The sequence below is a fragment of the Motacilla alba genome, chromosome 1 (assembly GCF_015832195.1).
Source record: "Motacilla alba alba isolate MOTALB_02 chromosome 1, Motacilla_alba_V1.0_pri, whole genome shotgun sequence".
In the NCBI taxonomy this organism is placed as follows: domain Eukaryota; kingdom Metazoa; phylum Chordata; class Aves; order Passeriformes; family Motacillidae; genus Motacilla; species Motacilla alba.
In genome coordinates, this window is record NC_052016.1 from 109,223,325 (window position 1) to 109,250,452 (window position 27,128).

Here is a 27,128-nt window from a genome sequence, read left to right on the forward strand (position 1 = left end):
TGCAAAAATATCTGTTATTTAAACACTTCATAAACTTAACAGAGATGGCTGACAAGATATGAGATACTCTATGGTTAGTTAACCAGGAAAATGTGAAATTTTGAAAGAATGAAAGCAAACAGTAGCTGAAGTAAGCATCTGGCTCAACAAAATGTTGAGAAGACAATCCTGCTGCAAAAGGAGGACTGTGAAGTGTATCAGTCTGTAAGTGTCCAATATTACATAGTAAACAATACCACATCAACAGCAAATGAAACACTGTCACACGACAGAGAACCTTGTGCATGAAATAATACAACTTTTTATTCATGTTTTATAGATTACTTTTTATTTATTTTTGCTTTAATAATGCATATTCTGTTCACTCTGTGCAAAATTGGGGACAGAGGTGGGTGTTTAAATCATCTAATGAAAATCAAGCGGAGATGAACATTCAGGTTGAGGGAGAGGCCTATCCAAACCAGGAAAGCTAAAAAGCCACAGCCACTCCAGACAAAGCTGCTCTCAGCTGTGCCCTTTTGTCCTGCCAGCTGGCACAAACGCGCTCTCCTGACCGAGCAGCTGAGCACTGGGAAGGTGACCTCTGCCGGACGCTGGGGACAGGAGTCGTCGTGGTAGCTACATGGGGAGACCTGGCCTCAACCGGCTCCAGTCAGTGTGTGGCAAAGAAAGGCACAAATCATTGCAAATACCAGACTTCTGTTGGTTTGTTTCCTTCTTGTAAATACATTACTGTACACAATGTAAGTTTAAGTTGTAGGGGATCCGGGGACAAAAAATTGCATATTTAACAGAACTTAAAACCGTAACAAAAAGTAGGCTGTTCAATCTTGAAGCAAAAATAATCCCTTCAGCCCCAACATTAACATTCATTCCTGGCTATATGAAGTACAAACATCTTAAAATCTGTGACAAAAGACAATTAAAAACCAAAAGTCAAAATCATAAAGCTTGTAAACAGATAATCTGAAATACACTTTATTTATGGAAAAATATCATCAAAATAGTACCACTATGGACTAAACTGCCTGAGTTTTCATTTCACCTAGGATCTTGAAGTAGAGAGCCTTTAGCACAAGAAGATCAATTTCAGTCACAACTAGTGCCGCACAGCACGGCTTTGGGTAGAAATTTTGTTCTCGTTGGTATTTTTGTTGTGCTATCAAAAACTGTTGTGCTAATCCTTCAAATAAAGGGATGTTGAGGCAATTCTTAAATCATTTGGCACAAAGTTATTTTGGCTGGGGCATAAATTTGAGTCTCAGTCATGAAGAATAATGCAACATTCCACCTATCAAGTATTCACTTTGATTGAAGAGCTTTCTTTATGTCATTAACTTCCATCTAAAAACAAACAGAAGAAAAAGTGTTTTATTAAATTAGATGCTTCAGCAAACTGAGGCACAGTTGGTGCCACTTGAAAAGCATGTTCCCTCTTGTCCACAGATGTCAGCTACAGGCTTTATACCATTCTTATTTCCACAGATTTCACAAATTGAGGTGCTTCTCAACTGTATAAGATGACCATTCACAGCCTCCTCCCTCAGATCATGACAAGTACAGTCATTGAATGTACTGCAAGACCTTTCAATCTCTTTAAATTCCATCTCTTACAAGCCACAGCTCACTGCCTGGCATTACTGCAGAATGAGCACCGTGTCCATGCACCAGCAGCTGCACTTACAGCCAGCATGGTGGTTGCCTTCTACAACCATCAAGCCTGTGACCAGGCATCTTAAAGGCTCTGAAGGATGCACAGCCATACTTTAAAGGATGTGGCTGAAACCATCAGCAGCCCCAGTTGTACACTTGGTCCCTCTGACAGACACTGGAAACCCTAAGGCAGGGGTCCTGGATTTATTCAAACCCACCTGTTTCAACCTGTGTTCAACTGCACCACCATCTAGGCGATCTTTAATATGTGGACTGAGAACTGTGCTACTGCATGTCTATCAGAAACTAATGCTAACTTTTTTTGTTAACTCTTATCTTCATGTAAAGCTAATAATGCCATCTTATCTAGCATCTAAACATTTACTAGTATAAGCAACATTTGAACTGGGCCAAAATCATTCAGCTGTAAGATCATATTTTTAAAGTCATCAGTGTAGGTCTCTGCATAAAGATGTAAAGTTATCTCTGGATAACTCTGAATAGTCTGGCCTGATAGACTAAATCAACAGTGGCTATTGAAAATGTTCCCTGTGTTTTATCTGAATAAGTTTCAGTTTAAGCTGAACAAGAACTGTGTATTATAGGAAACCATGTTGCTATGTGGTTGGACACATAATGCCCTTTAAGCAGCCCTGGAGCACAGACATTGAGGATCCCCAGTTCTGCCACCCCTTGCATGTTCCCAAGTGCTTTACAGAGAGGGAACAGTCCAGTGAAATTACAATTCAATTTTCTATCACTAGTTTGAAGTACAGTTACCCTATATCATAAAAATATAAAATATAATTGATACCAAACCACTTATCAAGTACATGGAATAGAAGAGTACAGCACAGCATAGATTAGAATGGAATCATTTTGGTTTGAAGGGGCCTATAATGACCCTTTAGCCTGACCAAGTTAAAGCATGCTGTTAAGGTCATTGTTTAAATCACTCTTCAAACCCCCAAAAAGCAGGGGGCTAAATCAAACCTGCCAACACATCCCCAACATTAAAAATAATTTTAAATACCTGCAATCGTAGACGGATCTTCTTCTCTTCATCCAACTCAGAGAGCAACTGTTTAATCTCTTTTCTGTTAAAAGAATGCAAAAGAAGCTTGGGATGGAAATGACCACACTAGTAAAATACAAAAGATTATCTCTTGGAGACATATTTACCCCACTTCACTAGTTATTTTTTTTCCTTTGAGCATGTAATTGAGGTCAGCATACTCTTGTATACTCTAGGCTATAGTGGAGAGAAGTAAAACTCACTATGGGACAGTACCCCGCCCCATCCCACATGGCTAATGACTAATGCCTCCTAACAGCCCTGCATCCACAGGCTTTGCTCTGGCCTAGCTGTATCCACACCATATCAGCACCCAGTTGCCTTTTTCCATACAAAATGTAGATGTATTGACTGTTGGTGGGTTATAGGAGCTGGTAACACAAATCCTGCCCATCCTATCACATCCTTAAGCCACTTAAAAGCTGTTTATGCCAGCAATACGATGTAGTACATTTTTTCAGTGTGCATAGCGTGCATTATTTAACGTAGTATGAGTATTTCACCATGTTTTCCAACAGAACACTAAAAAATTACTATCTCACAGTAAGTAACAGAACTCTTTGTAATTTCAATTCTTAAATTCCAAAATGCCCTTTTATCTTAGTTAAGTGAATTATGCATTTGAAAATACAGCTCTTCAGTCCAGCTGTTCATTTGTATCACCTCCAAAAAATCTCCTTCTCTAACTCTTCAGCTTCATTTATAAGACTTAACGATCCCAAATATGGATTTTCTGTCATTCTTCTTTGTTGGGAAAGGGAACATAGCTATAAGGAGCAGACACGTTCTCATGTTCCCACTGAGTGATCTCACCTTAGGACAGATACCAGTAGGTGGAAGCTGCCCTTGCAAGAAGGGCCGGGGAGACCAGAGGAGCAGGGTCAGCCTAAGAGGCGAGGCCGTGGGGCTTGCTGGCTACATCCAGCTTGAACCATGCCCTCCCGCATCTTCTCCCAAACTCCGCACACCTCTGTTCCGCCACAGGCTCTGCACGCTGCTTGCCCTTTTCTTTTTCCTGCCTGGGCTACACACAACTGACAATGTAAGTGAAGGTTTAGCTTCCAAAGCATTCAATAGTCTCAGGAACATCAAAAGTTACATGCCAGCCCCAGTTTCTCCTAAGAAATGAGCAACTTAAAGAAAACAAAGGTGCCCAAATCGAAAATAGCAAGATTCAAGGCCATACACACAAAGGCCTTCGGATGACCTAGTCACAATTCGAGTAACATGAGCTTCCTGGGAAAATGTGCTAACAGTCAAATAACAAATTAATTTAATAACTTTAGAGCTTGTAGCAATTTGCACTGCAACTATAACAAATGCACCCCTTTTATTATGATCAATGCACATGAGTTCCCAGGTAGTTATTGACAAATAAACCAAAATTCACTGCTTACAGCTTGCTAGGTAACTTTTTGAAGACCCCATTAACATCTACTTGCATCATAACACAGGAAAAAAAAGCTGGTGGATAGTGCAGGTCTTTTTTGCGGAGGTTCTCACCCCTGAATATGTTCTGTCACATGAAAATCACTCACAAACACATATGGCAGCTGTGCAGATTAACATCCATGAAGGCAAATTCAATCAGAAGCTGCCACACTATGCACAAATGGATCCATCCCACCTACAGCTGTGACTTGCAGTACTTACTTTTGCTGGTCTTTCATGGTTTCAATGATGGTTCTTAGCTCCCTAATTTGTGTTCTCAGCTCTTCCAGGGCAGTCTGACCTTGGCTCAAGTGCTCAGTCTTTGGCTTTCCTTCAGTACCAAACAGGGATGGGGAATTTGACCTGTGGCCTGTTGTTCCCATAGCAATTGAGTGAAATCCAGGTGATGGTGAAGGGGATAGTGATGGTTGTACATTACTGCCACTAGCCAGACCTCCTGGTTTTGGAGGCAAGGAAGTTTTGTTATCAGACACCTGCAACGAAAAGAATAACATTTAATGTCTGCAGAAAGCTTTATGAAAATCAAACCTCTAACCAATGCTAAGTATTTAACCATGCTTCAGTAATGCTGAAATTCCAACAGTCAAACATGGACAGTCTTGGCAAAAGTATGATAAATATAATGATTAGTCATCATATTTGTATGTGCACTTCAGAGGGTGTCTGGTTGTGATGCAAAAATTCAGCAACAGCATTTCCAAGATCTCAGACCAAGCAGTGAGTTAAACCAGGGACAGATGCTCAGTGTTTCTCTCAGATGTTTGTGAGAACATATCTCCATCCATGGATGTCTCCCAGAGAGCACAAAACCACGTGGCCAAGAATCCAAGTTATATTTTTTTGTAAATTAAATTCATAATTTCCCACCATCTATTGAAGGAATCTTCCAAGTTTTTTCAAAAATTAAAAAATGTATTACATGTCCTCCCTAGCATTATGAAAATAGAAAAATATTCATTAGATTCACTTGTTGGTATGACATATATAGAAAAAAATCCCATGGCTTCAAAATGATATTAATAATAAATAAATGTGGTGGATGTCCTCTGTTAATCAAAGCTTTCATGAATCCCCATAACTACCTATAGCTTTTTATTCCTCCAGGAACTTGACAGAAAAACACACCATTAACCTACAACCCTGGAATCATGTGGGTAGCTAAAAAGGATTCCATGCTGCTTAACTGCAATCCAGTGCTCCACTTACTAGACAAGCCTCTACTCATATATGCTACATAATGTCATATATGTATATCATGTAATATAATGTGATATAAAATTTTATATTTATTAGATGATTAGAAAATCTGCAGTTTACCAACCATACGTGACCATCTACTTCACTGCATACAGAGAACAGTGTACAAGTGCAGGTATCACAATGGCAAGTACAGGGAGTCTTTGCACTGTTATTTGGCAGTGCTGTGTCTGCATTATATGACAGCTACCAGGCATGTTTGAAAATCTGATTTGGACAAGAGTAAGAAAAAGCTCTAGGCAACCTTCCAACTCTCTTTGAAAAAGAGATATTGAAGTTGAATGGTAAATAGGGCAAAATACTGAGAATAAATGGTATGGAAATTGAAGGAGACACTGCAAGCAAGGACTTGGAGATTGGCAGGGTGGCATTAGCTGAACTAAGTATTTGAGAGAAAAGTTAGTGCTGAGATGAAAATCAGGAAAAATTATGATGGGGAGAAACGAGCAGGATCCACCAAGCTGTGCAAAAAACAGTCTTCCCTACTATACTGCTGTAGTGTTAGGTCATACAACCTTCATTGAGCACAGAACCTGATTTGGGAAAACACTGAATTCAAGATGTGTTCTGCACAAAAACCAAGTCTGACCATAAATAAAAATAAAAATGGTATTATAATCACAAGAAAGCTGAATCACTCTTGAAAACTTGACTCAGTGACCTGAATAGTATTCTTTTAACATTTTATCAATTAGTTTGTGTTTCTGGGTTGGAAGGGACCTTAAAGGTCACCTAGTTCCAATCTCTCTGCCATGGAAATGGGCACCTTTCACTAGACCAGGTTGCTCCACATCCCATCCAGCCTGGTCTTAAACATTTCCAGGGATGGGGCATACACAACTTCTCTATTTTGGCACCCATTCCAGTGCCTTGCCACCCTCACAGTAAAGAATTTTTTTCCTAATATCTAATCTAAACCTACCGTCTTTCAGTTTGAAACCATGCCATCATCCTCTCCTATCACTCCATGCTCTCATAAATAGTCCCTCTCCATCTTTCTTGTCAGGTCACTTCAGGTACTGAAAGGCCCCAATTAGGTCACCTCAAAACCTTCCCTTTTCCAAGCTGAACAAACCCAGTTCTCTCAGCCTTTCCTCATGGGAGAGGTGCTCCATCCCTCTGATGATCACAGTGGCCTCCTCTGGACTTGCTCCAACAGGTCCATGTCCTTCCTGTGCTAGAGACCCCAGAGCTGGATGTAGAACTCCAGATGGGGTCTCACCAGAGCAGAGTGGGGTGTGAGTAATATGTACCTATAAACAGATCTTTCATGGATGATAACCCCATTTATCAGTAAGTGCAAGTTTCCTTTGGACTGAAAAGAATTTTCAGGCTGAGTTCAAATCTGGAGCAGGCAAGCAAGGCACAACTGGAGTCATTGATCTGAGCATCTTATTCCAGAGCTTAACTGGCTACCAACATCAAAGCCTCAAGTAGCTGTTTTCTAATAGCAGCCATCTCATTTTACAGGAACAGCATCTACATCTAACACAGTGTTGTCATGTAACTTAGAAATGTCAGCCCAGCAGTATTCCTTGGTGCAAGTGCTCCCAGAAGAGGGAGCTACATAGCAAAACATTATCCTTATCACTTGATCACAGAAGTGCATGACTTCATCTTTCAAGCAGTTGTTAAACTATTAGAATGTAGCATTTTTATTATTAAAGGTGTCTTTATGTACTAAAAAATTAGTTCCAACCTTTAAAGCTACACACTCTTTTTGTAATAGTAGATTCCGCTACAGTAGTCTACCAATATACAGCAAGAATGGCACAAGCCTATGAAATGAATACAATTATACCAGTATAAAAAGTGATTATATTTGCAATTTTAAATTCACATACTGTTAGAGTGTGTCAAAGAGTTGTATTTTCTCTGCTCACAGACTCTTCTAATGTAAACTCAATTTAAAGTTGCAAAAAGACAGGGTCTTTGTTTCTAAAATTTATTTCCCAGCCTCTCTGATTCTGTAAAATGCATTTACACAAGAAGGATTTTTTTCACAGTACGGTTATTTGACACATTTTAACTGTGCAATTCATTTTGGATTTGCCTTTCAAGCACAGAACAATCTTTAGTAACCTTTATAATTTCAAGCTTCTTTAAGTGGGCAGTTACCAGGTGACTGATGAATTAAATTTAAAATATTTCAGTACTGCTTTAAAAAAAGAAGATGCATGTGATAAGGCTAAGCAGAGGCAGTCCAATTAACTTACTTGTGATATTGTAACAGTTCTTGGTTTCCTTGACACTTCAAGAGTTTTGTGAGTAATGGAAACATGTTCTTCTTTCTCATCTTCAGGACTTGGTGAGTCAAAGAAATCAGGGCTTGAAAGGGATGACTATATGACAAACACACACCACAAAAGAAGAAAAAAAAAGCACAAATATTGTCATTGTACAAGAACTTTTAAAGCTGTCATTTTCAGTACTTAAATTCAGGTCTCTTTGTCCTCCTACTGCCCCTTTTTTGCATCTTATTTTCAAAGCTAGACTGCTTTCAAAGCATTTAAGAAATAAGGTATGCTTATGAGTTGAAATCAATATCAATTTGCAGCTTTGCACTGCATGATATCACAAGATGCAAGCAGCCTCCTGTCCCAGGCAGGACACTGAGTGCTGTGCCCTGGCTCTGCCAGCTCTGTCACCTGGGTGGCCCTGCCGTGGCTCTGCTCAGAGCAGGTCTCACCCCGCTGCTCTCCAGAGGCTCCAGCCACTGCCAGTGCACAGTGCTGGCACTGCAGGGCTGCCTTGTGCACAGCCTCTTGGTAAAGGCACAAAAAGGGAGGGTTCTTTCCACCCCCTGATCCTTTCCTCATAGATGTGACTATGGGGGGGAGGAAGAACCTCTATACTGCTCTTTTATATTTCTCTCCTTATGACAGCAGTCATTTTTTAAAACATTCTCTTTTTTTTTGAGTTCTATTAGTTTCACAATAAGCCTTTTTGCTTCCTCCCACTTTGTTTTTCTTCAGCAACATGGACCCAGGTAACCATCAGTAGTTGCTCTCATTCTGATATTCCAGAACACAAAAAGCATGGAAACAAACAAACCCCAAATCCCAGAGAAGAAGACATTGAAAAGATAAGCAGTGGTTTCCAAAGTATTGTTTATGAGACCACCTTGTCCAAAGATAGATAATAGAGAGTGAAATTTAAGTCATCCTTGTATTTACAACTGTGACCTTAATGAGAAGAAACACATGATAGCTCAGGGAGGGCTGTTGAACACTGAATGGTCTATTTGTCCTCAAAATCTGGTAAATGTCTGCAAGAAACCAAGAGAAATGCTTCTTTTGGGAAACATTTTCAAAACCCTCAATATTTCGCACAAATTAGTCTGTTCTAAAGATTTTTATAAGGGATTTTTTCTGGTCTCAGTCATGTCTGGCAAGGAACACTTGGCAGCACCCAAATAAGGGGGTATAAACCTTAGAAGGAAGGGAATGTTTAAAACATCAGTATTCAAAACACTGGCAGCCTTTTGACAGTAATTTTCCCGATCTGCATCTCTCTGCCTCATTGTACGTGTGAAGGAATGGCTTGGGTAAAAGTAGTAAAAACACCAAGGAACACAAGTAGGAGGGGGGGGAAATTCAGAAAAAAATATTTTTTAAAATAGTTTTTAAAGAAAAGGAAAATTAACTTACAGATGTGAGAGACTGGGAGGGTGGTCGCCTGCCAGTAGCTTTTGGTCTGGTTGTAGTTGGATGATTAAGCTTCTCAGCAATTGGTATTACAGAATCAAAACCTTCCAAGTCTTAAAAATAAAATAGAATCGATTTGGTTTTCTGGCAATTGTCTTCAAAGGGAAAGAATCACATTTTTTTTCTAATTTCAAAGAAATGAAATCCCATTTTCCCCACTGTGTCAGTGTTCTGCACATATTTAGCCACCGTGATGGCACTAAAAAAACCTGGAAGTCAAAGGCAGCTGTAATCCAGTCACCCTTGCCAAGAACAATTACCCTTCCATCTCAAACACAATAAAGCAGAGGGGGAACGTGTAGAGGAGCCTTTGGCTTTGTTTTCAGCACAGTGAAAGCTAAATGACATCATGGGTTCTACGGCATGGGATAAACAGTTTCAAAATTTCCATCTGGCTACTGAAGGGGTTAGTAATTTTTTTTTCCTTTTCGTGGAGACACGAGACTGTGCACACATTGTCTCTGGAATGTACTGTCAGCTCTGCATTGCAGTAATTGCTCAGGAGAATGCAGAATGAGAGTGATCAAGCTGGAAGTGATCTGCAGGTTCCTGGACACCTGCAGCTGGAGGCACCATGATTTCCAGTAACTGCGGGTCAGACTATCTCCCTCCAGTAGTCCAGAGGCTATGGGACGTAAAAGCTCTAATAGGCTCCTGAAGCTGTACAGAGTCCAGGGAAAGCAGGTCTGCTTGAATGCTGTACCAACCATCTCCATGGCCAGGGAAAAGCTCTGGGGAAGTGTTTACTGAATCCAGCCACAGGGTAGCATGTTTACGTGAAAGAAAGATGTGGAGGCTCAAGGAATACCACAGCTCATGATCACATGGATAAATCAAATGGCTTAATACCATTCATCTATTTTTATGGGTTGTATCAGTTTCACTCACCTTCATTTCAAAATGCCCTACAGCATATGTTGAGCAGGAAGGAGTCAGAAAACACACAAGAGGTACTTTAGACAAGATAAATCAAAATTCTTCAAAATTACTTTCAGATATGAATCAAATTCAGGAATGATATTCATTATTCAGAGACTATTTTTCATTGCACACATGTAGGAAAAAATAGCTTTTAAGTTAATAGCTCTATATACTAGGCACTTAATTTTCCAAAGTATTACAGAACAATAAATCTCTGAAGATCCAGTTTTGCTGTCATATTACAACCAACCACTGTACAAAATTATGCAACAGAAAAACAAATTAATTAATGGGCCTGTGCAATAAACTATATGCACTGAAAGACATTTAAATTGATTCCAAGTACTCATGATTTGTCAGCTAGAAAGTAAATGGGATTGTAGCTTCCTTATTCAGCAGTATCCTTCCATCACCAAGAGATTAAAAAAAAACCCAGAAAAAAAAGAGAGCTCTTTCAATAGCCCTGAAATAGTCTGAGGTCATTCACCTCCAAATACTACTCTATTTTTGGAGTGACTCTTCCTATATATAGCCAGTGACCCCACTGTCCTCTACCATGTGTTTTTGTCATTGCTCTTTCTATTGACTGTTGCAGCCTGTGTGCAAAGGTAGGTCACCCACCCAGTCTGTCAGTGGGATTTTGGCAATCTGAAGCCTCAATTGTACCCAGCATGTCAGGTGAGGCCACAGTGCTTTGAAAGTTAAAATGAGCTAATTTTAGCAGATTGCACAAAACCTGTCTGGAGCCCTACAGAACTTCAGGGTTTCAGGAGAGCAGAAGCAGAAGGAAAAGTTTGTTTTCTGGGAAAAAAAATAGCAAGCAAGTATAAGAGCTGGTTTCTATTAATATCCTGTTTTAAGCTGACCCATTAGATAGCCAAATGAGTTAAGATCACAAAGCAAATCAGTAATCAATATATTAACATATTGTCTAACTTTAATCTTCACTACTGAGTTACTTTGCTAAATGGCACAGCCAAAATGTAATAACATCAAAAATATGCTCTCCCTCTAAATGGGTGATACTCACACGCATGAGCAGAAATGGAGGCTGAAGCAATCCTCCCATTTGCCCCAGCCACTCTCTCCTGCTTTACTGTTTTTACTATTTTTTTTCCTGAGCAAGCTTTAATCCAGCTCATTTTTCAGTGGCATGTGCCAAGCCATGCAAATACTTGCACTGAAGGAAGGATCAGTTACCAGTACCACAGGACTGATTCAAGCTGCTAAAACTGAGGGGAAGAGCAGACTTCTGCTTTGGGGGCAGGAAATTGGCTGAAGTTATTCTGCAGCCTAGGAAAGCTGCAGTGCATGACTTTCCTCTCCCCATTTTCCATTTCTGTGGTCTACACAGGAGTGTGAAAGGAGATTGGTGAGATGGGAGTCTCTTATCCCAGGTAACAAGCAATAAGAGAGGAGGAAACAGCCTCAAGTTGTGCCTTGAAATTTAGTTAGGGGAGGTTTAGATTGGATACTAGGAAAAATGTCATTGAAAGTGTAGTCAAGCATTGGAACAGGTTACCCTGGGAAGTGGTAGAGTCAACTTCTCCTCGAAGTATTCCAAGAATGTGTAAATGTGGTGGTTAGAGAGCTGCTTTAGTAGTGGACTTGACACCGCTGGGTTAATGGTTGGACTCAATTATCTCAGAGGTCTTTTCCAACTTTAAAGATTCTATGATTCTGTAAGTGCCACTGTCCTTTTCTCTGCTCTTACAGAAGGTATCTACACTCATATGGAATACAATCAATGAAAAAGTAGTGAAGTCAATTAATTCAACGTGTTTCTTTGGATTAAATAAACTAGTAAATACCTAGAGTTCTATATTTGATCAGAATAAAATACTCAAGTTTAAATCGTAAAATGTATTGATAAACAGAAAATGTACAGATTTGCATCCTTGAGACCCATAAGCATTTGCAGACATAATTTGCTCCATGCATTTTATAAATACCATGAAAGATGAACATTTATGTGCAAAGCTTCTATTATCAAGAAATATTGGGAATCCTACATTTTTTCCACTTCTGAATGCATTTTTGATACCTAGAAAAATAAACTAAGGCAGCCTATACCTGCACTGAATTTTAAAGAGAGTAGAACAGAGGCTATAAAGGCTCCACAGGTAGTTATCTGCTGCAAAACTAGTGCAATCACAGCCATTCAGTTGATACTCTAAATGAAATTCTATTAAAGTGTAATGGATGACACTTGGTACAACAATAAAATAGTAAATCCACTTCCAGCACTCTTTGATGCCCTTTTTCTCTCCATTTGTGCTCCTTATTTAATGTTGTTCTTCCTCCCAAATCCGCTCTGCATCTAAGGCTATCACCACTTCCCACAATCATCACCTGTGGAGAGATTCATTCAAGAAAATTCCCATCCAGTGAACTGGTAACAGAGCCACTCATAAAACTTCTGCCATGCTGTCATATATGCTGTGGAATCAGTAATTCACTCGTGCTGGTTATTTGATTATTTTTTGCTGGTGGAAGGCAAGGCTGTGTGGTTCTGACTATATTAAACTCACTGAGGTCATCAAAAGCAGGGATTTTGATTTTAGTTTGTATTTCTGCAGCTATCAGAAATTGGGAGCTTAAATTTACATACTAAACAAAATGAACAGCCTTCATGACAGGGCCCAAATGGATTTTTATTAAAGAAGAAGTACAGTCTACTGTATTCACAGCCACATTAATTGTATACAGCAACATCAGCATCCAGCAGACCTGGACTCTGCCCTGGTCCAGCTTTTTCTTTGTCTGGTAATAACAAACAGTAAGGAAGAGTCTAGTAAACACACAGAATATAGAGATAGTGCCCATCAATTAAGTCCCTAATTAAAAATTAGTTGATATTTGTTCTACAAATAAGCAGATGCATTCATCTTTATTATTGTCTCACTGATCAAGCTGGAAATCCATGAAGTAATTCATGAGATGGGGAGAAAGGCATCAGAATAATTTCAATATATCAGTGTAGTACATAAGGTCTGGCTTACTGAGCAATCATATTTCCTGAATATGAAAAAATGTTAGCTGTGCAAGAATTATTCCCTGGTATCCTTCCATGTACCTTAAGAATAGACTATTTCTCCCCATTGCTATGTTCATCTGGAAACATGGTTACTTAAAGGATGATGTTGGTACTTTTTCAAAAATGCCCAGATCCAGGAAAACAATTATTTAGAGAGAAAGTTCTAAACTCATTAGAATTGTCCCTTCCTAGAAAATGACCTTTAGTCCCTGCCCGGCAAAAGACCCCAGAAATAAAAAGTTAAGTGTTTATGCTTCCTTCCTTACCCATCTTATTCCCTGCATTTACTATTCTGGCATAAAACGTAGCTAGGCTTTATCTTCCATTTTGGTTTTTTAGTGTTAGTGCAAAATCATTTATACATAATGATGACAGAATTTTTCTTTAATTAGTAGAGAGAATTCACCTTGAAAAAACTAAAATGGGAAATGATATATAAGAGAATCAACAATTTCAGAATGTTAATGGTGAGGTTTCGAGGTTTCACAGAACAGAAATACAGCAGGGCTGCAGGAAATGAGGCAGAATTGGCATTCAGTTCATTTGAAGAAGATTATGAAGAAGATTATGTCACAAAAGGTAGATTTCATTCCATAATCATCTTCAATACATTAAACAGGTTGACAAGAGGCATGTGGAAATAGTATATATACTGTCTTTAAATGCAATAATCCTTAAAGGTGTCAAATGAGGCACACACTGCAGACAAAATCTTTCACAGTAGTGCCCATTCCATAAATAGTAGAAATGTAAAAAGAACTCAATAATCTGGATGTTAGTTGGAATTTTCAGAAGACTATAATTATTTTAACAACTTCAAGCATCCAGATTCTGCTACTCCCTCCATGCTGAGCAGCACTGTACCCTTTGAGGAATACAGCCATACTCCCAGCCAGGGTCCAGGCAGCAAATCTCACCCAGAATGAATCCTGGACTGTTTTCTAAGATTTGGGTAATGCAGTTTTTGGAGGAGAGCTCCCTGGCTGCGAGGCTCCTTTGTTCAGGAGTGCAATAGTGATGTGCCAGGGAGGGCTGCCCACACAGCTCTGTGCCTTGGGGTGAAACAGCCTAGCTCACCTGGCTTCCCAGGACTGTCACTGCACAGCTGTGACTTTAGGACAACCTCTCCTAAAGCACCCAATTACATTCTCCCATTTCAGTCCTGACTTTTATCACTTTAATTGCTGAATGTAGAAATGAGCTGCCATAATGAGCTCTGCTAAGCACTTGCCAGTGCCCTCATAAGGATTTTATTTTTAACAATTTGGAACATGCCAAGAAAGAACTCAAAGGTCAAGAAAACTGAGGAGCTAGAAGAAATGGATATGCTGTTTTCAGGCACCTCAACTTGATACACATGGTGACCAATTTAAATTTCTGGTTTACTGCTTTTTTTCTGGACCCTTCAGGGCAAGAGCCCTACTTAATTTATATAAAGGACCATTACCATATTCCTGATTACAATATTTACAGTCCAGAACTATGTTCATGGGTGATTTTGACTCACTGAGCAGTCGGGCAATTCTGTTCCTTTGCTTTGCCCTATAAAAATGAGCATGAATAGCAGCATAGAAAGAGGTTTAGACAGATTTTGATCTTCATTATATGAGTCACATTTTGTCCTCCAACCCTTATATTTAAAACCCAGTATTTTCTGATTTTCCAACATTCATTCTGTGTTTTCAGGCAAAAATAATTATAATATCTCGCAGTAAAACAGCCTGTGATTTAAAGACAAACGTGCTCCATTCTACAACGTTTCACCAGAAATATTCTCCATCTTTTTCCTTAGTGTGGGCCAAATCTTATTAGATCACTTTTTCTTGCAGTCAGAGGCACAGCAATCACCTCTCCAGACAAATACAGCTCTAGAAATCCTGCAAGTACAATTCAAGGAAACTTGATATACTGAATATTTTTTTGTTTGCTTATTAGATATTTTCAAGTGGGTATTGTTAACTATCCTTTCAGGCAAGCTAGCACCAGTCTTGCAGGGAGAGACAGAAAAAAAAGAATGGGTAATGACATGGCTTTGGCCAGTATTTCATGATCCACCAGCAAATACTCTGCAGGTTAAAGTCTGAGGAAGTGCTAAGAAATGGACTTGCACTGAGCAGCTTCCAGGGAAGCTCTTACAATATTTCATACCATCACTAGATATTTCAGTAGGAATCAATGAAGGCATATGTGCCTTATGTTAGCACCAGTGAAGATTATTAACTGCTTTCATAAATACTAAGCAAAATGTGTAAAGAGCCAGGAAAAATATTGGAAAGATGTGTCCACTTGGCTCGGTGCAACTCAGTCTTTCTGCAAAGCACAGAAACTGCTTTTTGTGGGGATTAACTGATCATTTCCACAGTAGATACATTATTTTTAATTCTTTGTGGTTTATTCCTTAAATCACTTAGCTTAAATTCATATGGATTAAAGTATCAGTTGATGCCAAAGCAACCCTGCTTTGGATAGACAAGACTTGTTTCAGGATTCCAGGATTCCAAAGTGTGTGTGTGTGTGTGTGTGTGTGTGTGTGTAGTTAGAAGACGTAGGATTGATCCTGACTTGCAGAAATAACTCAATATAATTTTTGGAAAGCATTAGTTTTTGATCCACTGTTTTGGTAGGTACACTGGCATTTGGTCAGTGCTCAACCCACTACATCCACTAAGCTATTCTATCTGCTAGATGTTTCTGTCATCACACCGGCCCTCATATACAAAATTCTTTATGAAATTAAAAAGAAACACATCACCTAAAGAAAGGTCAAGTTCTGCCATAAGGCATGAATTGAAGCTGTTGAAATCAATGTAGTTCTATGTAGGAACAACAGTTTGTAGAGCAGGGTTCATTATCAGTGTAGCTTATGTTGCTGTAGAAGCATTTTCAAAGCTCAAAAAGCCACTGCCAGTCCAGACCAGTTGTTGGTAGAGATGCACCAACAGATGCAAGTAACCATTGTGATGGAACCACAGCCTTGGTCAAATGTACATGACCACACATTTTCCACTGAGTGCCCCTGAACACTCTTCAAATTTTTACTGTATGTTTGCCATGATTTTTTTCCTCTTTCAGACTAGAAAACCATACTAGTATGTGTCTAAATGCTTTTGCACAATGAAATATATGCATTACACTTTGTGATGACAAAATCTGTCTGCAAGAACAAGTTAATGAATCCAGAGCATTGACAAACACCACATGTAAACTGCACGTCACCTTCGTCACTAAAATTTCTTATGACACACTAAATGATAATGATTTCTCATTTCAATGCTATGATGCAAGATTTTCTGTCACAGTATGTTCAATTTCAACTTTTAATTAAAAAAAAAATCTGTAATTTCCATGTATGCTTCGGCATTCTATGAAATGCTTCTTTTTGTATTTGCTTGTTATGCACTGTAAACTAAACCAAAGACAGGATAGAAAAGAAATGGAAAAAAAAAAAAAAGCCTTACCCTCATGAAATGAAGAAGAGTTAGCCATGGCAAAGAGATGTAAATAGGAAAAGTTGAATGCAAGATGTGTGGAAAGGAAAGTAAAGACATCACTGAAAACAGGGAAAAAGAAAACAAAAGTGAGGAGGAATAGGGAATGATTCCTCATAAATAATATAATCTGATGGCTAGTTTGCCAGTGGTTTTGTAAAGAGTGTGAAAGAAGTAAATGCATGGACAACAGAAATAAGAGCTGCCATTTTATCTACAGTCAGCAGTGATGTTGCTAAGTAGAATTTTTTCTTGTCAGTGCAGTTTGGAAAATTGTAATCAGTACTGAATTATCATCAAGAAATTTACATGTGAAGTCACAGCTCTGCTGAAATGTTAAGGAAACAAAGCCATAAGCTAATAACTTTTTTATATATGCAACTCACAGAACATTGTTAACAGTATTGCACATCACTTCAACCTTGCTCAAGCACTTGTGATTTTCCCAATTGGTAAAGTGGGGGGAGAATGTTTTTAATGGTGTGGGGTTTTCTGGTTAGACAACACTGTCAGAATACTACTCAGAAAATAAACACAAAAAAGCCATTTCCAAGGGACCTAGACAAAATGCAACTTTTGAATCTGGATTCCAAATTCAGCCTAGCATAGTGCTGCTCAGTTGTTGATGGCATTACTGATTTTGTTGTTGCTGATCACTTGTTTGTTTTTTGAGAGGTGGCATATGGAAGAGCCCTTTATCTTCTCCAACACAGAGGTTTCGGTCTCATCATAGTAAAGAAAAGGAACCAACTTAGAAATCCTTAAAAAGGCTTCACAGAATAAAGAACTGTTCTCTATCCAGCATTAGTTTGGTTTGCTTTAATAACCAGAACTGTCTCTCCATTGTTTTTTTGTCCATCCCTCTGCTCTGCAGGGAAGGAAGAAGAACTTTAGACTGGCTGTAGGACTAAGAAAGTAACAGCCACCACCCAGCTTAACATCTCTAGTGCAAAGTAACCAGGAGGTGCTGTGGTATTCATTTTCCGTGCACAATTTACCATCAGTACTTAGCATAAGCATGAAAGAGGGTGAGGCAACTTGCAAGTGATTGTTGCTTTTCCCCCTGCTCTCCCTGAGAGCTCTGAGTGACTGGGAATGGTATTGGACTAATGGAATAATGAAGAAGAGCCCACTAACCAGAATGGTCATGCATCCAAGCTGCTACAAAGGCCATTTAACTTCAACTTTTATCAAAGGCTACTGCTAAGTCACACCTTGTCTGTCACATAGGTTCACTCTAACTTGTGTAAATTTGGATTTCTGAAAAGATACCAAATGGTAGATTTAATCAAATCCATTTTGACAGGATGGTTGAGGCTCAGAGAAGCTGAGGTTGTCCTTCCTACAGAGCACATGATATAGGGGCAAAACCAGTAAGATATATCACTGTTAAATATTATCTGGCCCCACACAGCCAGATCCAGCAGTGTTTTGGAATACACTGGACAACTCCACTCACACATCCATCATCTTTTCTAATAACTCATGTAGCCACGAGACTTTTCCAGCCCATTGTTCTCTTTGTAAATAAATTAAACAAAATCACACACTTCCCATAAATCTCTACAATTACATTGCACCATAAAGTGCTCTGAACTCCAAACCTCTCTTCATAGGAAAAGACATTAATCCACTTTGAATTGGTTTTCCTTATTAAGCCTTGATTTATTGCTCTGCCCTCTCTTAAAATGCCTTTTATTTATTTGACAATATTTTACACAAGCTGTCAAAAGCTGCCTGAAAATTTATAACAGTTCTGATCTCTGGATCCCCTTTCAATTCAAACCCATAATTTATTTATTTTTTTCTTTTAACAAGTTGTCGAACAGGCTAGAACGACATGATTTGCCCTTGTGAATGCCATTCTCGTTTGACCCTATCAAGTTATACTTATTTAAGTTCTCACACTATTTTATCCTTGAGCTCAATAAGTTCTCTGTGCAAGTGGTAAGAGGAGGACATCAGCTAAACCCTTTGCAACATGTTATGGTTTGGTTTATGGGTTCCTGTTGGCTCCTATTCTGCATCTAAAAAACCCCCAAACAACCCAAATTCCTCCCTCCACTACCCTCCGTTCTCACTAGATATTCTGGAAATGAACAAGAATTTCTATAAATCAGATTTCCTGCCTGACATGTTAAGAACAAAACAAAATAAAACCATAACCAACAAAACTTTAAAGTACAAAACACTCTAAGCTTTTATCCTGGTAGTGATTCCAAAGAAACTAGAACAAGGAATAAAAAAGTTTACCTCCATCACTCACAGGTAGCATTCACTACCTGCACTCATAACTTTCAAGTAAGCAGAGGCTTATGTGCTTTGAAGCAGATTTGTAAACATAGTTAAGAAACACTAAATGGTGGAATTTGTCTGCATTTCCATACCATTCCTTTCTAATAATCTCTGCAATAAAAATGTTCATGCAATTGATCATGAGCTTCTAGCTTTCCATGTTTAAGGCAAATGAAAACCTGGGAAAAACATAATACCTGCTACTCCAGAAGAACCATAGCAACAGCAGAAGCTTTACAAAAAGCAGATCTATGTATGCTGGAAAGCTCACAGACCTATGTGAAATGAATTTAGCGTTCTGACGTTATGTTGCAATTAAAGTGCCTTTATAACCTGAAGTTCTGCTTCCAAATCTGAGGAAAAGGCACGTTTGGCTGTCGAAAGGATGCTATTTTACAGAAATGCTTTACTAACAGAGGAGCCTGGGTAGACGCCGCCACGCCAAAATGACATTTCATGCCCCGCTGAAAGGTAGCAGTGCTTACACAGGCAGGATCCCGGGCTCTGCCTGACACAAACACGGCTCTGTGTGGGCACAGCTGCGAGCGAGCGCCGAGAGCGACGGCAGCAGCTGCTGGGCTTTCGGAGCAGGGGCAGAAGATGGCTCTGGGGCTCGCGCCCGCTGCCCCAGGACAGCGCTCGCTGCACCCTGCTCAGCCAGGGCCGCGCTCCGCAGCACCCAGCCGGCAAACAGCATCGCTCCTGCTTTGCCAGCTTGAGGAGGAAGGAGGGGGAGAGAAGACCAAAAAATAACCTGTTGTTGCTGCTTTCCAGGTGACTTCCTGATTAAACGGTTCATGGGTCAGGAACACGAGTTGTTTACAATAGACATTTAGACTGATTTTAATTTGTGTATGCAGTAAAGTTTAGTCAAATTGACCTGAACTGGATTTCTGTTCCTTTGTATTGGACAGTGTAAAGATTACCAACTGCACCAAACCCACAATCTTTTGCAGTATTAAAACCGTGGCAGCTCTATTACATCAGTTAAACAAGTGTGCCTTATTATTGTTGGCCTTCTCACTTGTTTCAGAGTTTTAAACAAAAAGAGCAAGAGCCTTCCTATTCAAAATAGCTCACTATTCCATACTTGTTTTAATTGTTTTTTTAAATAGAAAACCCCAACAAAACTATTTTAAGTAAAGTAGAAATGATCCTTTAATCCTGCAATCTTTTAAAATTTCATATAAAAGCACTCACATTCATTGCCAAATCCTCAATCTGCCTCTTGAATCATACAAAAGTCATTAAAAAGCAGAAAGTTGCACCATAAATTTCTTAGGCAAACGGTAGAAAGCACTATAACTTACCGATGTCATTGCTTCTTTCAGAGGAGTCTTTCTCTAGAGTGCCGGATACTGTACTGCCCACTAATTCCACTTTTGGACTATCACTCCTGCATTTGGATCAAGAAGAGGAGATGTTTTATTGGGAGTTTTTTGTGTGGGTTACAGTAAATTGGTAGCTAACTTGCAATTAATAATGAGAGAGCAAGGTATTCTTCCTTTGCAGCACCAGAGTAATAGCAATGTCAGCGAGAGCAATCTCCAGCAAGTCGACATGCTGTACGGATTAACCTTATCCCATTTCTCCTTAACACCTGTCAAAAAAGCCTGTTTTAGACACCGTGGTGTCCGGAATAATTCTTCAGATGTTCACAGCATCTCAACACGAAGAAAACCTAAGGGCAAGGGGACATTCCTCAACATCTTCTTTGTAGTTTTTTCTAATTAATTGGCTTGCACAAACTACAGCAGTGGACTACCTGGAATGCTGCAGAAAGCAAGAGAACCTCAAGCTAGCAATGTGTGTTTCAGCAGTTGAGAGTATTTACTTATAAATATAACTCCTCTACCATGTTTTTGCACTTTTCCTATGAGACTAGACTATGAATGCTGTTTCCACAGTCCAAAGAAGCAATATCACCTAATTTGTCAGAAATGTCTTTTGAATAGTAAAGCATCAGGAGATATGATACTTTCCACAGAGGAGCTATTTTAAAATCAAACATGAGATGAAACAAAAGCAACAAAATTATCCCTGCTTTGGAGAACATTCTATCTCACAAGTACTTGAGTTAACTAAAATAATTTACCTACTGAAATAATATTAAAAAAACCCAACAGTGGTGGGTGGGTAACTCAGTATTGCACAGGTCACTCAAATCTCTGATATTTACTGTGACAACAACTGTTCAGTTAAGGCAATACATTGTGCTTGCCATCATTATCAGGTCACTTGACAAATACAATAGTTTTTCCACAACGACTATTCCAGTGTAACACTATAAAAATGATGATGTATGTAAGGTACCCAGTTTAGGGATAAAAACATAGATCTGCCCCAAAACAACCCAGGCAGATGTGCAATAATTAGCAATAATTAGGTAGTGACAGTCAAATACGTAGTGAGCTCACAAATCTTGTTGATTTTTTCATTGGTCTCTGCTTTTGATACCATAAGCTGATGACAGATGGCCTGAACCTCAGCTCATGGCAGCAGCTTATGAGCAAAACACAAAGTGGCTGGAAACCCTATTTCAGACTTCAGGGAGGCTGTGATAAAGAGTTGAAAATTTTTATAAAAATCCATAGGAGGTCATAGATTAAGTAAATTTAGATCCCATTAAACCCTGTGATAGAGTGACCAGTGAACAAAAAAATAATCAATCAGATTAATAGCAAACTAGTCCTCCACAGCTCTCAATATGGCAGGCAGTCTGCACCAGGAAGGACACAGAAGAAATTTAACACATGCATAGAAAAATGTATTAATTGGCAAGATGACAAATAAGGGCATTTCCAAGTGATCTACTGGAACAATTAGTTTTCTTACTTTTTAGTTTTTAACTTTTTCTTATATTGCTTTTATATTTGTAAACCTATAAGAAGCAACATAGTTTCTTGGCTGACAGGGCAATGAGCATCTGACTGCATAGTCTGTTTTGCACACATACATTTCCCAGCAATCTGAGAGCACGATGTGAGTTGGAAGCACTCTAGGAAATGTGTGAGTATGGCTTTAGAGAGATTCTTAGAATGGCATGATTTAGGGCTGAAAGTCACAACATTTACCATTTGCCTACAAAAGATACCAAGATATATGGCAACAGCCCCACAAAAAAAACCCCAATCCTGTTGTCAGAAGAATCAACAGGCTCATTATGCCACTCTGCATCCGTACTGCTGTGAAAGGAGTGGAGCCCTCCCTTCTCATTCACGGTGTCCCTCTCTGCTTGTGCCCATACAGACGGGCTGTCAGCTTGACCAGACAGATGATCAGCCTCAGAGAAACCCCACACGAATAGAAGTCCCACTGCAAACTGATTAATTGCCATCTGGAGCAACTCCCTGACCCGTATGGCTGTGCAGCTGCACAAATGCTGGTGCTAAACATAAGGGAGGTTGTGGGAATGGGGTGCCAGGACAAGGAACCCTGTTAGCAGTGGCATGGATGTGGATTGGTTTAAACTGATTGTAAAGATGCACGTTCTCTAGGTGTTTATGGCTTGCCTACTCCAGAGAATTGACTTCTCTATAAATTGTATGATCATGGTATGTCTAAGTAAGCTGTGAAGCCTTTGGAGCAAACTGACAGCTATTCACTGTCCCACGTGGTTTTTATCTGTTCCATTACCCTTGAAGCCCAACTCTGCCTCCAGTGAAGGAGGATTATATTTAAATGGAAAAACAATCATCATTACAAAAAGTCAGTGAGATGCATAAGATGCGAGCCACTTGCTCAGGACAGAAGAAAACCCTCTTTGGCTCGGCAGCTGCCAGGGAAATCACACAGGACCCACTTTGTAACTCAATTTTCCCCTCAGGATCATGTACTGGTTTTGGCTGGGATAGAGTCAATTTTCTTTCCAGCAGCTTGCATGGTGCTACATTTTGGCTTTGTGCTGAGAACAGCGTAGGCAACAGAGGGGTGTTTTCATTGTTACTGAGCTGAGCTTGCACGGGGTCAAGGCCTTTGCTGCTTCTCCTGTCATCCCACCAGGGAGGAGGGTGGGGGGTGACAAGGAGTTGGGTGGGGACACAGCTGACCCCGACTGACCCAGGAATGTCCCCCACTCAGCATGTAGAGGTGGGGGAAGAAGGAGGTGGGGGATGTTTGGAGTTATGGCATTTGGTTTCCCAAGTCACCACAGCAGGTGATGAAGCCCAACTTTCTAGGGGATAGCAGAACACCTGCCTGCCCATGGGAAGCAGCAACATTCTTTGCTTTACTTGCACATGCATAATTTGCTTTTCCTCTTTAATTGTCTATGTCTCCACCCACAAGTTTTTTACTTTTTCCCTTCTGATTCTCACCCCCATCCCACTGGGGGAGAGTGAGTGAGTGTCTGCATGGGGCTCAGCTGCTCACCAGGGTTAAACCACAACAGGTCAGCAAAAATTCTGCTGATTCAATTTTTATTCTAATTGCTTTAGGTTTTTTAGATTATGGAAATGGATACCAGTAGGTCTTAAAATAATTACTATCTTATTATCCTGAATGGATTTAAAAACAAAACTCCTTTATTGAAGTAACTGCTTCCCCTTGAAGTTTCATATTTCTTAATTATCCAAGTAATTAAAAGTATTTTCCATTTTTTCTGTGCTAGATGTAGCAAAATTTGGGCTGTTAAGAACATAAAAAGGCTGCTGTTTAGGTGTGCCTTTTGCCTTTGATAACATTAAAATTGAAATATCTTAAAAATACATGGTTACTTCATACAATTTTGTACTTAGGAAAAAAAAAAAAAAAAAGGGAAAGGCAAGAGCAGCAAAATAACCTTCCAAAATTCTAAATGCTAAAAATTTATAGCATGTTTAAAATATTTCAAGCAAAGGATAGAACAAAAGAATAGTTACTCCATTGCATGCCTCACCAGTGAACTGAACACTAGGGCATGTATTGGTCTTTCCAAGACATCACATAGCTAAATCAGAAGACTGTAGCAAATACTTGTATTTCAAAGTATGCATAGGTGATTAGCAGGTATGGACTGCATTTTGGATCAACTGGGTAAGCATGTTCAAAGCCAAGTCCAAAAGAAGCTGTAGCAGTAGCACCTGGATAGAAGAGTAAGTTCTCAGAGATGTACAACCAAAGCATTTCAGTAAGATGAAACTGGGAGTCCAAGGCTGTTGCCTTTTTTTATTTTCATTTGCCCCAGATTTCTAACTAAGAGCATTTTTTTAATTTAGCCATATGTGGAGGAATGAAGGGAATCAATGTCTAGCATTTCACTCCACCTACACTCTATTCTGGTATTTAATTCAACATTACTATTTCTACTTGAACTCCAGTAGTTCAACAGCAGATAATTTTCCTAACAGCACAATAGTAAAAATATTTTCATGCCTATATTCTAGTTTTTCTGCAAGATGCACAGCTTGCCCTTTTCAGGCAACTGTTTTATTCTGGTTTTTATCTAACTCTATTCAGTATGCATAAAGGACATCTACAGTGCACAACCCACTTGCTGATGACTAAAAGGTGGCCACCTAGACTTGCTTAGGACTACAGTGATGCATTTAATTTCTGCAACCTTTCCTCTAGCAGAGAGTAAATGGACTTGCATTGGCAAGTCCAATTTCTCAGTGCTCCTCAAAGACTGTAACCACCTCTGATAAAAAGCCTCATGTAACTGCAGAGTGACAACCAACATTAGAGAATAATTACCTGACAGCACTATTCTGCAGTGACATCAGCTAAAGGAGCACTGAAGATGTGTATGTTGCTAAAGTTTGATCTGAAATGATCAAAGAAAGCAGACTGAAGCCAGGCTGACAGTATTTGAAATGTGCATTGCCTAATGCTATTCCTCAGCACAGTCCAAGCTTTTGCACTGACTTAGTGCCCAAGCTAAGCTGCAATAATTTGAGGTAAACTAAGAAAGTCAAGATCAGAGTAACATTCTGATGCAGGTGTTTTCCACACATTCTGCACTGTCGTAGCCACAGTAGAATTTCATCAGTAGAAATGAACTAGTCATGAACAATGTAAGACTGCTTTTATTGGGAAGATAGTCATGATCCAGCCAGATGACTATAAGGATTTTCTTTTTTCTTGTTGTTCTTTAAATACAGCTTACTGTGAAATAAATTGGGACATAAAGTGCAAAACCTAAATGTGGTTGTGATATTTTATGACAATCCCTTTGCTAGGATTTTCTTCTCCTGAGAAGCAGAGAAGGCCTCAGCTTCAAGTGTAAACAATTTGTTATCTGCTGCTGTGGAATGCAGCAGGTGCTTCCTCCGTTGGTCAGTGTGGGATGTTTCTACTTGGTGGCCAATCCAGGAGGCAGCAGCTCTCAGACTCTCTGGGAGTCACAGAACTTTGTTATTCATTCCTTTCTATTCCTGTCTCGCCTTCTGAGGATTCTTTTCTCTCTGTTCTTTGTAGTATAGTTATAGTGTGGTCTTTTTAATGTAATCTATATCATAATATAATAAACCAGCCTTCTGAAATAGAATCAAAATCTCTCCTTCCCTTCACCAAGCCCTAACTGCCCAGAAGACCACCGCAATACCTAAATTCTTTAAATGAGTGTTTTTTCCACCAATCCCAAAAGCATTGGACAGAAGAAAAGCGATACCTTGCATGAGTCACAGGCACAACTGGTCTTTCTGGTCGTCTCGGGGGCAAGGTGCCAGGTCTGTTCACAGCATTGGCTTTGGGGGGCCGAGGTTTCTTCGGAGGTATAGCAGGAACTGAAGGCTTCTGCAAGTCTAGCTGTTTTTGCTCTCTCTCTGATCTTTCTTTAAATCAATCATTTCCAGAAAAAAGAACAGGGATATTATTAAGTGGAATTCATTTGCACTCACAAGTCTACATTCAAAGAAGAAATCTTCAACTGTGGATAGACTGTATACAAAGAAAAACCTTTCCAATTCTGTTCTGAATCATTCTTTATTTGATATATTTGCCACAAATCAGTTGCTCAACCTGCCTGGCTGTTCTGCCTGGAACTCCTCAGCCAAAACCTGTGTGCAGCATCTTGATGGGAATGCTATTTTTTTTATTTTAGTAACTTACTGGTTTCTGACTGTAAAGTACAAGAATGGCAAGAATTTACATACCATATGGTACAACTTCCCACGAGCACAACTTATATTAAATTTTAACATGAAACAATATTAATTTAGAAGATCACAATAATAATTATTCCGGATATTCTTAACATCTCTTGGACAAACAGAGAAATACTGTTTTGGGGAGGGAAAAAAGCATGTTTCACGTGAACTACACTTCAGTGAAAATAAAATACAAGCACAAAAATGTAACAATGTCTAGCAGGATGTAAACCCCTCAGAAAAATCAGACCTATTATTTAGGTTTTAAGCACTTACATGCTGAATTTTTCAGCTTACTGGTGAAACCTAGATCATTTGCAGAACAGATTATGCATAGTTAGGGAGTGCCACCATGCTAATATCCAATAAGCCAAATATGCAACGCCTGTGCATGTGTAAAGTACAATACACATGAATAACTCCTCTAAATAATATGCTCTAAATTCCTAATACAAAACAAACATGTAAGCATGTTTGCCACACCCGAGAAGAGCTGACTTTTCTTAAAGAAAGGACAAAGCTCTCCACGGAACTAAAGTTCTACCCTCTATATCCTACTATTTCAATATCCCACTTCCCTTGACAACGCTGCCTGTGATATGCCATGAATGTTACACCTCTGCACACATCTAAGAGGTATTTGAAATGTTACAGGATGTTGCTTAATGGGTTCTTAATGAGAAGCCATTAATGAGAGGATCATGGAATAAATCCCCAGAAACACAATGCACATTAGGTTTGGAATAGTCCAGCTAGCGACTACTGTTCACAGGCAGTATGCTTTCAGCAGATGCAGTCAGTGGGTCCTCAGGAACACTGAAGCTTTTCCAGCACACTGTGTAATTTTTACACACTTAATCCTATGACAATTTATACTGCGTCAGTGTCCAAGAATCTGAAGTGTATGAGGGACAGGCTGGGCAGTGTGCCAACACACAGCTCAAAGGACGTTCCTGTGCCACCCCTGCTGTCACACCACATGAGCAATTCCTGCCACTCCCTGGTACTCCTGAAATGTAGACACTACTCCTACAGCCTCTTTTCAATGTTTATAAAAGTTACAGATATTTATAGCCCAGGAGAGTAACATATTTAAATGTCCTCTGCTGTCTTAGCAGACAGCTTTGTAAATCCAAAAATGGAAAGCAAAGGGTTTTATTGCTAAGATAACCACGA

The 27,128-nt window shown here is 39.4% G+C and overlaps 1 protein-coding gene across 10 annotated transcripts in view; it reads right to left on the bottom strand.

The window, feature by feature from the left end:
• Positions 1-278: 278 nt before the first annotated feature.
• SH3KBP1 (SH3 domain containing kinase binding protein 1) overlaps positions 279-27,128 on the bottom strand; it is a 213,236-nt gene continuing 186,386 nt past the window's right edge. For 9 of the 10 annotated variants that reach the window (XM_038142201.1, XM_038142178.1, XM_038142188.1 and 6 more), the window contains 7 exons: positions 25,475-25,637; positions 20,196-20,281; positions 9,088-9,197; positions 7,654-7,779; positions 4,382-4,653; positions 2,687-2,750; positions 279-1,344 (listed from right to left, as the gene is read on the bottom strand). In XM_038142201.1, the coding sequence (XP_037998129.1) occupies positions 1,303-1,344; positions 2,687-2,750; positions 4,382-4,653; positions 7,654-7,779; positions 9,088-9,197; positions 20,196-20,281; positions 25,475-25,637 (863 nt within the window). In that variant the 3' untranslated portion in view covers positions 279-1,302. Of the gene's footprint in view, positions 1,345-2,686; positions 2,751-4,377; positions 4,654-7,653; positions 7,780-9,087; positions 9,198-20,195; positions 20,282-25,474; positions 25,638-27,128 lie in introns of all 10 variants that reach the window. The other variant, XR_005257534.1, reaches the window with a different exon arrangement.